The sequence below is a fragment of the Barbus barbus genome, assembly GCF_936440315.1.
Source record: "Barbus barbus genome assembly, chromosome: 48".
Taxonomy (NCBI): domain Eukaryota; kingdom Metazoa; phylum Chordata; class Actinopteri; order Cypriniformes; family Cyprinidae; genus Barbus; species Barbus barbus.
In genome coordinates this window covers 6513279-6527870 of record NC_136726.1, presented here as the reverse complement: position 1 = coordinate 6527870, position 14592 = coordinate 6513279, and the positions used below count along the sequence as shown (strand labels likewise).

At 37.8% G+C, this 14592-nt stretch overlaps 1 protein-coding gene across 7 annotated transcripts in view; it reads right to left on the bottom strand.

Annotated features, from left to right (window-relative positions):
• LOC306866889 (MOB kinase activator 2-like) overlaps nucleotides 1–14592 on the bottom strand; it is a 41612-nt gene that overhangs the window by 11379 nt on the left and 15641 nt on the right. For 2 of the 7 annotated variants that reach the window (XM_079412310.1, XM_079412309.1), the window contains exon 2: nucleotides 4469–4582. The exons of 2 other annotated variants lie outside the window; for them this stretch is intronic. In XM_079412310.1, the coding sequence (XP_079268436.1) occupies nucleotides 4469–4569 (101 nt within the window). In that variant the 5' untranslated portion in view covers nucleotides 4570–4582. Of the gene's footprint in view, nucleotides 1–1626; nucleotides 1821–4468; nucleotides 4583–13241; nucleotides 13713–14592 lie in introns of those variants that run through there. 3 more of the 7 variants (XM_079412311.1, XM_079412307.1, XM_079412312.1) reach the window with 3 other exon arrangements.

Genomic DNA, 14592 nt, shown 5'->3' with positions numbered 1-14592 from the left:
TCGAACAGAACAGGGCTGGAAACTTCAAAGCTGCCATATGGATCCCAAAAACTAAAATCTGGAAATCAGTAAACGGCAGTAAAACAATCCAGCACCTACGGACTCTTTTGCTCTTCAGGGAGGCATTATGTTATTCCTAAAAAAAAAATGGAAAAGCATCAAAACAGTGCAATGTTTCTCTCAAAATTGCCAGAGAGTTCATTCAAGTGATGTTGAAAACCCATAAATAGCCATGATTGAATGACTGTCACGTGACATGACATTTAGTGTACATCTGTTATTACGTAAACATCGCTATTATTTTGGCCATCAACCATACTGCTCTCTAGATATTAATATTAGCACCACAATTTATTTATTGTACAGTCAGAATGACAAAATAAAAACTGGATCTTTTATAATGGAGCATTTATAACGCTTTCAAACAAACATCATGACCTTCAGCATTGATGCTAAAGTACTTGCTGGTCTTTGGCTGCGTGCATCTAGCCAAGTTTGGACTTTCTAGTTCTCATGGGCATCGGGAGTGTGTGAAGAGCCATTGGGATGACAGTACCGTGTTAAACACAGTAAGAGCGCCATGGGGACGGTACAGCTAGAGGTCACCAGCATCACAACAAAGAGGTGGCTGAAGAGAGAGGTCTTTGTAAACCATCCCTCACAAACACAACCTTTCCAAATTAATTGTAGTTATACCCCTTTCTATCTCACTTACGGTGCTTTAATGCAGTTTTACGCAAAAATATTGAGTGCAGCATTCATTTTTTGACACCATAATACTAAAAAAAACAAACAAACCAAAAAACATGGCATGCAATACTCACATTTACAGTATCACTGCTTCTTGTTTGAAGTCTCTTGAAATAATTAAGAGCCCTCTTGAATTAATTAGAATTTTCTTTTGTCTATGCAAATTTTTCTCTATTGTATTCCAAAGTAAATCGTTGTAACATTTCTATCTATCTATCTATCTATCTATCTCCACTAATCACTCATTACTTAAATTTCCCTGGTGTAATAATAACTGGTGCAAGTGCTTGAAGTTTTCAAATAAGTTAAATAAGCAGTGAATCATTACAAGCTTTTCATGTTTGCTTATGAATATGCATGAGACACGTGATATCTGATAACTGCTAACTGAGTGTATTATTAGAACAGCTCACGCGAATAATCAATGCCAATACCAAATGTTCAGCGAAATGTTTGATTATTCTAATAATCAAGAGCCTTATTTGAAACATTTTAGAAAAGTCTAAAAATGTAATTTCAACCAAATAATTTGCCTATTTACTGTAACTTACAATTAAATGTTTTGCGTGGATGACACGGCTTCTAATACTTCATATTTTTGATTTATAATTATAGTTTTAGTAATATATTCTTATATCACCCTCCATATAGTATAATTAGTCTTAATGTAGCCTAATCATCATTTGAGATCATTAGAAACAAAAAATGACATTCTCCTGAATGCACTGGATATCTGCTCTCAAAACGTGCATACATTATGAACACATACATTTATTAACATAATCGTGTTACTTTGTTTATTACATATGTAGGTTTATGCAGCTGTTATAGACATGCAAATCTCCTTGATTTATAAAAACAACAAAGCCGGGTTACCATAAAACTTTACCAACAGCCTGAAGAACCATCTTGCAACTTAATCCGCTTCTGGGAGTTTTCTGTGAGTGCATATCCACGAAGATGGACTGAGTCCAAGGCGTTTTGAACTGACCGGTCTTTCCCTTCAGTGGATGCTTTCAAAGGCTGGGTAGTAAGAGAATATAAAGTTCTTGCTCCAAAGTTCTCGTTCTACCAAACGGCCAGCCAATCAGAACAGTCGACGGGCGGGGCATAATATGTTAACACCAGAGGACAGCCAATCATACGCGCGCATGGGCGGGGCGTGTAGTGATTGCCATGCAGTTAGAAGCTCTGCTCTCTGTCTGCTGTCTCTCGGTCAGATTCCGGCCAACGTGGTGTGACCAGCTTCCGAATGAAGTTACTTCTTTACATTTACGTTTAAGAGGAAACATTTACAGTAATTACAAGACATTTTCTGAGGTTACATTACATTGCACAACTTGTTTTCTTCTTTGCTTTGGTGGTTTAGAAAAACCTTGATAAAAGCGACAATATCTTACTACATCATTCAAACTAGCACATAGTATATTTTAAGAGCCTTCTTATTGGAGACAAAAATGAACTCACATTATTCCACATAAATCTTTATTTAATATTTATGATGATTTCAAATTTAAAGCCAAACATACAAAGGGCTTAGTTGAATTATGCCTGAAGCCAAACTTTCTGGGTAAATAAAAGATATTACACAGACTATGAAGAGAAAAAAGGTATTTTTACCTCATTAAAGGATATTTATATAACTTAGTTGTTGCAAAAGCTGTTTCGTAACTGGCATCTTGTTTGTCTTCCAATGAAAATATTTGATCAAGAAGCCAGTGAATCATAAAACCACAAAGTTCTTGAAAAAGCAGCGCTAGTCTGACGTACTCTGATGACGGACAATAAGTACAATTACGACATTTGCAAAGTTTCTCAAGGTAAAAATAGCATATTATCTCATCAATGTTCACATATTACGCAAGTTACTCTTTTGGAAAAATAGCTACATGGGGGTGGGGGGCTTGCGTAGTGAAATGGTATTTGTCAGCTGAGGCCCAGCCAAAACCTCTGTCTGATCCCACACACTTCATGAGATGTTTACTCACCACCTGATTCACGACAACTGAAACAACATACCAGCCGCATCTGCCGTGTCTGATAACACAATTAAGTCACTGATTTACAGGGCACGCTTCCTGTTCAGACTTTACTTTCAGTCTTAAGCATTAAGTCATGTTCTCATGTGTTCAACTACCAATTATAGAACAAAACACGTACTGTAGGACCAGACATCATGTTTAAGACAGTGGCATCAGGCCAGTGAGAGTAACAGCGATTACGAAAGTCATTTAACTCATTCAATAAGAGAATGCCAGGTTAATAAAATAAAATAAGATAAGATAAAATAGTAAGTCCAGTAAAAAAAATAAAATAAAAAAAATTGGTTGAATTTACAGTTTGTGCCAGTGTCCAAAACAATTGTTTTTCTCAAGCTTGATCATACGATTGGTCACAAGGCTCGCTCGACTCGTTCGGTAAGAAAGTCAACGAACATTCCTCTTAGACAAAGCAAACAGAAAAAATACGTTTTTAAAAATCCTCTCAGACACAGTACATTAGGCCCGGAGCTAAAGCATCCAGCAGGTGAGTAATCCAGCCCTGCTGAAAAGCCGAGGGCGACATGAGATGAACAAGATAGATAAGAGCCTACCCACAATCCTGTCGCAATGGGAGAAAAGACGTTAAACTCCACCGTGATTACTAATATCATTTCAAGTAGCTGAAGTGTAGAGAAGTTTATCCTTCATTAGCTAATCAGTGAAGATGATCTGGTGCACTTAAAAATAATAATTCCAAGCATTATAAGAATCATGAGATACACCCACACATAGCCGTGGGAACTAGGGCTGCTGCAGCACCCCCCACCACAGAGCTGGGTCTAAGGAGGAGCAATGCCCCCCAGATTCTTCTTGTGCCCCTCGATCATCCTCAGGATACTTAATTTGTGATAGTTTTGTGATTAATTACATATTAAAATGACCAGAAATATACCCAATGCAGTTGTATTTTTCTTGCGTCCCGCGTCCTTACACTTCCCCCTCACTGACAGAATTTCATGAGAAATGTTCACGCGATATTACCGTAATTTTAAATTCCGACTTGTAAAAAGCACTCACGTCAGCTTTTTCGCTTCTCAAGACAACGACGGACAATCACATAAACACTATAGCTCTGTAATTGTACTCTATAGTCAAACGCGCTCAAAACACTGTAGCCTAATGTAATCTAACTACGCACAGCATAAAGTTTTGGGCAAGTACAATGTTATGTATATTTTAAAAGACTGAATTTATTTTAAACTGATCACATAATAAAAAATACATTTTAAGTTTAATTATAATGCCTTATGTCCACGATTATTCAAACAACAAACAAATTATACAGCGAGCAAAGAACATTACATTTTCAAATAATAGGCTATAATAACTGAATTCAGTCTAGCACAAAAAAAAGCTCTAGTAATAATAAGTGAAGGTGTCTGCAGTGTATTATGAATGAATATCTTATTTACATCGCATATGCATCTGCACTTTGTTGTTTCTGATGAGAGAATTCGCCAAATTGCATAATTAAGCCAGTGATCGCTGACCAAAACTAAAATCTCATAACTCTGTCTTCATTCATTTGTATGTTCATCTATAAGAGTTTGGGCTGCTTAATATTAGGATTTTGTCTAAAAGAGTTTTTTCTTCTTATTTTTTTTGGTATGAACTGACCATTTAGCAAAGTGCATTAAATAATTTATTGCAACACCATGAGTTGTCTATCTACTCACCCCCCTGCTGTCCTGAAGAGAGTTTGGATGATGGCCATTATTAACACAGTCCTGCATCCTATCACGCATTCCTGCCGCGGAGCGACTGCATGCACCAACATGTTCTGCTCTCAGCTAAGAAAACACATGGCGGGGAGCAGTGAAAGCAAGAGAGAGATGGATGGATGATAAAATATCAGTTTTTTACAGCAATCGTGTTATAAATCTCACTTGAGAGATTCTGTTTCATTTTTGGCTGATATAGACGCAAATTCCGGGAATGTGTAAATTCGGATTTTGAAACCGATTGTGCAAGTGTGACTTCACTTTACCTCTTTACAACCAAAAATGATATATGATATGAAGCTTTTCAGGTACTATAAAACAGAAACTAGTCCTGCAAATGTAAAGTAAAAAGGCCAGAGAGGGGCAGAAAAAGAAAGCGAGCAAAAGAGAAAATGAAGGAAACAAGTGAGACGAGGCAAGAAGTTGGAAGCGTGTTGTAGCATGTTCAAAAGGCTTCACCACACACGCAGCATTCCAGCGGTTGGAGGTTCAGTTTGGAAATCTTGATACGGGGCAAACAAATCTACAAACAAACCCTGAGGTCTCAACAGATTAATCAAAATCACAAAATAGCTGGTAGTTGCAGTTCAAAGGTTACTTCAAACTGTGCAGCAATTGTCCAATAAAACAATTCGGACACTTTTTTCTCAGAATTGCAAGATGTAAACTCACAAATGCAAGAAAAAAATCTGAATTGAGAAATTAAACGTACAATTGCATGTTAAAAAATCAGAATTGCGTGATATAAACTCACAATTCTGATAAAGTCAAAATTGTGAAACAAACTCGCAACTGTACGAAAGTCTCTTTTTTCAAAATTGGATTTTTTTGTAACTCACAATTGCGAGTTTATATCTAATTTCTGAGAAAAGTCGTCAGAAAAAAGTCAGAATTGTGAGAAAAAAAAAGTTAAAATTGTGAGAAAAAAAAAGTTAAAATTGTGAGATATAAATTCGCAATTGCGAGGAGAAAATCAGAATTGCGAGTTCATATCATGACATGCAATTCTGAGAAAAAAAAGTCAGAATTGCTATTTTTGTCACAATTCTGACTTTATTTCTTGTAATTGCGAGATAATATCACACAAATCAGACTTTATAACTCATAGTTATGAGTTTATATCTCGCAATTCTAAAAAAAAGTCAGAATTGTGAGAAAAAGCGACAATTACCTTGTTTTATTTTTTATTCAGTCGCATAAACAGGCTTCTATAGATGCGTGATACTTTATAACCAATTAACCAATGAACTAACGAAATCATCTAATCGGTTCATTTAAATGTCATTTTAAATTGATCAGTGTTTGTTTATTAGCACCAAATCAGCCTTTAGTTAATGTGCTATTGCTCACTAGATGGCAGATGATACTAAATAATATCCTTTGCGTCATCTAATGCTTATTTGATTTAATATTTAGTTAAAGTTTTAGCAAATACTGGTCATTAAAAACAGGCTTAATCGTGTGCTTTGCCACCTTCAGTTACAGCGATTTAAATAAACACAGTCATTATGATTTCAAGTGGATTAGGATTATTTTAAAGACGGGATACAGATGTTAATCCATAGCAACATCAATTGAGACTAGGAAAGAAAGTAGTAGAAAAAAATGGCTTCATTCAGCTTGTGAAAGAGCCACTGAATGTTGGTAATTATGGAGGCAGAGCCTTTGATCCCTGGATTCAGAGGTAGGAAAAGCTAATCAAGTTCTTTGTTGGCAGGACAAAAAGATGAAAGATGATGAGACAAGCTTCATCAGTGTGGACAAACATTATGTAAACTAATGAGGTATACATGAATAGTCACAAATGTGCACAGCCACACACCAATACTTCATCCGAAATGTATGGCATGAGTTCGAGTAAGGATTTTAAAAGATCAAGAGCAAAAATAGATGTGGGCTAGAAAAAGCCCACGTGATGCAAAATTGCACTGGTTAAACCACAAGCTCCATCTGAAAGCACAAAGAGATACAAACAGTGAATGTCTTGTTTTTACTATAAGTTCACTGCCTCCTACTGGAGAAATACAGAAGTACATCAACCAAAGTTGCTGGTTAGCATGGTCCATTCAGCTCCTGCTGGTAAATACTGTAACTACACCATATGATTACAAAACGCATTTTTATCCATTGGCGGCCATTCAAAAGTCACTGTATATAGACCATCATGAAAGGTTCCTTTACTTTCCTCTTTATTCATTTTCAAAACTGGGCATTCTTGCATCATTCTTTCAGGATTTGCCAATATTTTGTAAACAGAATAACAAAAGGGCCAAGACAGAGGGTCGTATGGTTAGGGTCTAATGCAAAAAGACCTTTGTGTAAGAGAGGGAATAAATATGCTGCCGGATGCCATGTTTGTACAGGAAACATGCTTGAGAAAGGAGCCATATAATTGTTTGTGCTGCACAACACAAGACCTTCAGGGTCTCTCAGACAGCGATTTTAATGCGTATTGACCTTCAGGCGTCAAATGCCAAACAGTAAGGACTTTCTGATAACAGGGGTGTTCAAGCAATTTGACCACAGATCTGCAAGACGAGCATCAGGACAAGCGCTCCAGCTGTTTTTTGTGCTATGATCACGAATCACTTTGTGGTTAGTTTCGTTCTTGTCCAAATTCCTTTTTTGGCAAGTAAATGTCTAAAACCACCCAGGAACTGTAATTCAGCCCTTAAGTGCTCAATCAGGTCTTACACTATCATAGACATTTATTCCGGTGTTTACACAAACATCTCCACCCAGCCTCACAACCAAAGATTGATTCAGCACTTTCCAGTTTGTAGACACGATGTTTATACTCTTCACTTTTAATCTTTAATTTAATAACAAGTCCCTTATTGCTGTAGTACGTGCTCAGCTATGAGACTGAAGGAAAACACCTCAGAACAACTGGGATTGAGAGTCTACTAGAAAAACCCCAAACACGTGTATATAGTCATGTGAAGGGCTCAGCCTCGTGTTTTTATTGGATGTAGAAATGTAAACAGAAGCCCAGCTCAGGTGTGAGGCTCATGGAAACTGTTATCCTGTAAGCAGCTTAGATGCCTCTGAAGGAGGCCGTTTCTTAGAAACCCATCCAGCCAGACCTCAGTAGAGCCCTTTGGTATCATCCCTGAGGATGTTGAATCCACAACAACAGAACGTTTTGGTTCAGAGCTTCATGTCATTAAAGTAGCTTTTCTGAACCTGACGCTGGTCTGGTCAACCATTTTCAAGTTGCACTTATTGAGACGCTGGCCAAGTGCAGATGACAACTACAAACTGGTGAGATAAACGGATGAAAATTTTATGCCACAGAAAGACCTACAGCTAACTTTTGGTCAACTTGAGGCTGGAATACATTACATGAATTTCCCCCAATTTACAGTTTGGATAAGTCAACTCTAGTTGCCGAAAGTCAGAGCTAGTCTGCAGATTTGAGTTGACAGATTTCATAGAAAATTGTGTAGTCTATGATGGTCACAGACTTTTTTAACTTCAGCCTATGATTCTGTCCAGTCAGAGGGTATCAAATATGTTTATTTTAAGCCGATTTTAGAACATTTAGAGCCATTTTCTAGCAACAAGGCACACATATCTGCATGAGTTTGTGCAGTGATCGGAAGGACTTTAAAGTCTGGTAGTCTTTGATCCTCAGTCGTTTAGTGTATGATGTCCAGTTATTTCTTTGTTACTGTTTACAAAGTCAGTAAGTAGGGGTGGGCGAAATGACCAAAATCTTATATCACGATATGAGTTTATTTCACGGTAACGATATATATATAACAATATAGTTATTTTCGCTTTAAATAAAGTCTTTATGATATCAACATTTTTGATACCATAGAAATTTTATAATTCTTGTCTCCAGTTTAAAAAAAATAAATACTTGCCTAAATAAAAAAATCTCACTGAAGACAAGCAAAGAGTCAGCGATTAAATAAGAATAACTAATTACAAGCAATGGGACAAAAAAAAAAAAAAACTACTACTGTAGAACAAATAAAAAAAAAAAAAATGCTACATACACTGTATAAAGTAATCAAATATACACTGCCCGTCCAAAAAAAAGTCTCACACTCTAATATTTCGCTGGACCGCCTTTAGCTTTGATTATGGCACGCATTCACCGTGGCATCATTTTGATAAGCTTCTGCAATGTCACAACATTTATTCCCGTCCAGAGTTGTATTCATTTTTCGCCAAGATCTTGTATTGATGATGGGAGAGTCGGACCGCTGCGCAAAGTCTTCTCCAATACATCCCAAAGATTCTCAATGGGGTTAAGGTCTGACTCTGGACTGGACTGGTGGCTAATCCATGGGTGAAAATGATGTCTCATGCTCCCTGAACCACTCTCTTACAATTTGAGCCTGATGAATCCTGGCATTGTCATCTTGGAATATGCCCATGCCATCAGAAAAGAAAAACTTACTTGATGGAATAACCTGGTCATTCAGTGTATTCAGGTAGTCAGCTGACCTCATTCTTTGGGCACATAACAATCATCCATGCTGTAATCATCCAATGGGAGGATCTTACCTATTTGCTAAGTTAAATCCAGGTTGTGACTTTTTTTTTTGGACGGGCAGTGTATAAAAACACTGCATATTTAATATTTATTCTTATTAATGTTACAAAAGTGATTTAGTCGAAAACAGTGAGATATTTTCTCTCTTTTGCTGTTTGATTAGCATTAATGACAGACATCACTGCTGTCACTTTAAGAGCTGCCCGGCTTTCTTTCTTAGCTGTTTGCTTTCACTTACAGTAAGACCTAAATTACTAGCATTTACGAAGATACTTGCACATATCATCATTTTGACACATCCAAGTGTGTGTATTCAAGCGTTCAAGGCCTAAAAAGCGGCAAACAATCAAGAAAAAAAAACTATTCAATACTCCAACGCTCTGAACACCGTCTTCACGTGTGCGCACCTCTCTGACAGCACTCAGTCTCTCAGACAATATGTGCATACAGCGAAATTAGTTCTCTTTTGCTGCTAATTGCGTTTCAATGGCTTAAAATCACTTGTTTTTACCGCAATGCGTTGAACCGCATGCAAACGCTAAGTTTTCTTGACCACGAAGCACATAGTCGAAAATCTCTACCGGTTGACAAATTTCTACCAGGTTAATCGTGTCGTATATTGCCCACCCCTATCGGTAAGTGTACGATGTCTTTTCAGATTTTAAAAGTCGTGTAGTGTATTCCAGCCTTTATTTGTGCCTCCCATTCTTGTTTCTGTACAACACATATTGGCAAGAGTAACAGTCGGACTGGTCTCAGATCACCATAAAAAGTGGTCTGACATACTTTTATGGACACAAACAAACCTATCCAGCTAGTATCTTCAATGAGCGATGACTTCAATAACCATAAAACAGATTCAGTGACCAATCAGAGTTCACTTTTTTTAATATAAATCTGAAATAAGACATACTGTAACCTAGAGAACAAACGTGAGCATACAGGTTTGCTCAATGGATCTTGCTTATTTGCCACGGTTTCTCAAACAAAACTCTCAAATATCTGAAAGCCATGACCCTTACACTGAGAACAATAACACTTTTTTTTAAGGTAAGTGGTTGCAAACAATTTATTTTAGCTACATAAAAAAAAGTTAGTCAACTAAATTTGTTTATTTCAATGTAGCTAAAATAAATTGATTGCAACCACTTACTTTTTTTGTAATTTAGTAAATTCAATTATTTTATTTTTTTCAGTGTAGAAACTTTTGTGATTAGATCTCTATTAGAACTGTTTCGTGACAGAGTGATAAAAACAACCTCGGCTTATAAAACTGTATAAACACCAGTCCAGTTCTTATCATTTGTGTTTAATGTGCATGAAACGTTCTGGTCCATAGGTACGCCTTTTGAGATTAAAAAATATTCTGAAAGAGGTAGGATAGTCTATTTTCATAAGTACTTGGCCTAACAACAGATGGCTAAACCACTTCCAGTAGAACCTCCTACACTAAATAAAATTAAACTCTCGAACTTTCGAAAACTAAATAATTCAAAAGAGAAATACAATAGGCCAACCAACCCTCAATCTCTTCAATGCTAACATTTCTTCAAAGAGTTTCAGTCCTCCAGTTTATACCTCCAAATATCCTACTCCCACACGACCAACAAATTCCTTGATTTCAAGACATGAAAATGGGGTTAAATGTCAAGAACTAACCTTTAAAACTTACTCATGATGTTACAAATGCAACTGAATGTGTCTGTCGGAATGCAACTGTACCTGAATGAGGCATTTCCAACCGGATGACGTCACAGCTGCGACCTCTGGATGTTACGTAATAGGAACCTGCTGTGATGAGTAATACTGCGTTCCTCCTTGTAATTCTCATCCTTTCTGCTAAATATAGAAAGGCTTAACACTGCAAAAAACCCATCGCTCCCATTATGAGATGTGAACATTATCAAGCTAAGGGAGTGGCGAGGACTTCTGTGCTGATGGTCTTGTGGTAACCTCCCTCCATTTCAACACAATTAATCAAAGATAATTACAAACGAAATGAAAGGGGCACATCTGTCAAGAATGAACAACATCTCTAGGGTAATTAAATGGGTACTGGGAGGGGTGGACATGTGGTTTGCCGAGTACTGCCAGAAGAGATTATGCCTTACACGGCTTAAGCATTCATTTATCCTTTGCTGATGTGATTAAGTGTCAAACGGCTGGATGTGTGCAGAGTCTCCAGCTGAGGTAGGAATGAATGAAGTGACCTTGGGCAATGACGCTGAGCAAGCATTATCAGGTGCTCGTGCTGCAGCTTGGGATGCTGAGGCAGAGCGAGAAAGGCATCACTGCAAGCCGATCTCTCGCAGTGGGAGGAGGCGCTTACGTAAATTTCACACGAGAGACAGAAAGGGCAAGACAGGGGGGAACTGGAGGTCTGAAGGGGCTACAGATAATATGACAACATTACTCAACTATGACAACAAACTATGGAATAGATACTAAGTCTTTATTTTTATGGCTGAAAGTACAACTCTTTACAGTTTAATCATTTTAATAGCATTTAGACCAAATATACCATCTAGAATTGTGTTTTTAAGTGAGATCACAGGTTTTCTAGAAACTTGGTACAGGAACTTGGTACAAAACTTGCTAGCTTTCAAAAACTTGGCAAAACTACCACTTCTTAAACTTACCAGACAACAGAAATTTCGTTACCAATACATTACTTATAATTTGAACATGATCAAAATTTCCACCTTCCAAATTAAGCTTTTACTTCATAGCACATGAATTACTCCTCACAATGCCAATTTTATTCTTAAGGAAACCTCAAAGATCATGAACTCAGACCTTAGCTTTTGAAAGTCTGGCCTTTTTACCCCAAGACATGATCGTCCCAGGAGATTGGCCCAAATCTATAGAAGAATGCAGACAGTAAGGAACCGCTGGCTGACACAGACCAATTAAAGCACATCAGATTAAATAGACGCCCCTGTTAGATGGTTTGGCAGATAACGGCATATTCCAAAACCAGACAGTAGTGGAGTATTTTTAAACTACTTACACTCCTATAACAAATCACTTCCATGCAAAATCCTACGCCACCTCTGAGGAAGAGCTAAATGGAAAACAGTAACAAAACTGTTTACACGATCCCAAACAGGATGTGATTACGAATTTTGGGAGTTGGACTTCGCCTAAACAAGTTTAGCAACACTATATTTGATACAGCTTGAACTTTGCAAAGATGCATTTTCCATTCATCCAAGTCCTGGCGTGGTCACATGCAACAATTTCCGTCAACACACAACCAACTTATCAGTACGGTTAGTGCAGCTTGAGTATAGCTTAGGTTACGTACAAGCTACTATCTAAACATCAGACACTACAGAGGATAAGTTTTTTTTTTTTTTTGCAGAAAGCAGGTGTGTCTAAAACCAACATCCCTGAGGACACTTACGATTGGCAACGTAAACTCGAAAGACTAAACACCACCTGACGGCGGCGTTATAAAACAAAACAGATAGTACTGCACTACAAAGACATGAACTTCTTCCCCACCAGCCAGCCAATAACATCTCAGCCACAGAAGACAAAATACACGGCCAGATCAACCAGAGCTTGATGGTTTTCTTGCTTGCCAAACGTAATCAACACAAGAGTCTAAAAAGAGACAGAAACAATGAAGAAGACAGAACAAAGGACAGATAGATCAGCAAAAAACAAACTCAACCTTTTAATCAAATACATCTGGGACTTTTTTCACATTGGCGAGCAACCTTGAAAAACCCTGGAACTTTAGCGATTTGTTATATATAGCAGCACTGCAGTAAAATAAAACTAAAACCATATGTAAAGGAAAAAGGAAACAGCATCCTCTCGAGCCATCCATGTGAAGAGCATGCATTGGTCTAATAGCGTTCGCTAACTTTTGAACAGCCCACTTGCTTAACTTTCCAATTCGAGGTAGGGGTCGAAACTAATACTGGAGAGGGCAAAGTCTGTCCATAGCAGTAGGGAAAAAGCAAGCTGGGAACACAGTGTCCCAACCAACATCGGTCTGCAACCCCCACGCACTACAAAAAAAAATGATGAGCTGCATTGATTTTGAACTTCAGATAATGGCTCTCTCTTTTGCCGAAAGTTCTAGGTGTCATCTTAGAACTGATCGCCCAGCATAACCTGGCAAAGCTTCAAGAACATCCTCAACTCCAAGGCACTTCTGTGAACAAACATGCAGAAGAGGAGGATAAAACATCCCAAAACTGTTACCTGTAAAAGAAGCAGTCACAACATACTAGAACCCCCATGCAGCTTGTGAAGTCAGCAATCAGTTTGTCCCGTTCTCTGTTGCGCCTGCTTTAAGATGTATTACAGGTAAGTGGCATCCGTTAGAGCGTGAACTCTTGGCATTGCATCTTCGCAGATCTGCAGTGGCGCCGCAAACTGTTTCTCCTCACACTTTCTGACTCCCTCTCCTGTTTCCAGTTGCTGGATCACACACAGTCGGGGCTTTGTTAGGTGGTGATTTCCCTTGGAGCGGTGCAGACTGAACAACACTTCAGTCAGCAAACAAACAAGCGTCCGCAGCAGGCGAGCACAACGCGTACAGTCGCTCAGCACTTGTGTGTTCCTCTCTGCTGATACCCTCAGTTTCCCCCTCCCATCTTCTCCCTCTCTCTCTCTTATTCTACTGCTGTCTCTCTCTTCCTTTCCTCCCTGTCTCACTCTCCCGTTGGCTCTGACTTTGAGGCGGGAGCGCTGGGTTGGCAAATAGACTTGCTGTAAACCGATGACGGCCCACTGCAGGAATATTCTGAGCCAGGAAATTTGAACGCTTTGAAATTTGAAGCCATAAACGCTTTCTACGCTCTTAAAGAAAAATGACAATAAAAACAAACTCACCATGGGTCAGTAACTGGAGATAAGTGACCAATTTGAGGGGAAAAAATCCAACTCTAGAGGCAAAGCTATTAAAAAAAATTAAATAAGTAGATAATTTTCTGGCACAAGGAGTTACAGGGAAACAACAAAAGAATGACGTAATCACTTATTAATATAAAACAAAATCAAATAAAGTAGTTTCTGCTCCTCTAGCATATAATAATGTTCTACTCTAAGCTTAATCCCAAACATTTGCCCTGTCTCTCATTGTTCAGCCAAACAATTAGTCCCAAACTCAAAGCATTGGTTGAGTTTGGCAGAGAGCCACATCCTGATTGGCTAGCATGTATGGTCTTGCTTTGTTTTTCCATTTACAGAGCCTAAACTTTTCATAAAGATGGAGTTATTTCTCAGGAGAACTAATTAGTTCACCCCAAAAAAATCTGTTACATTTTTACATACACATTCCATGCCACGTTTTATGTCAGACATGGACTATATGAACTATGTCACTGCATGGAAAACAGTTTTTGAAAATTTCTTTTTTTAAACCAGTGCACAACTAAAATAATAACAACAAACGTTTGAACAGACATGAAGGTTACTAGAAAAATTACTAATATATATATATATATATATATATATATATATATATATATATTAGTGCTGTCAAACGATTAATCATACAAAATCAAAGCTTTTGTTTGCATAATATATGAGTGTGTTCTGCGTATATTTA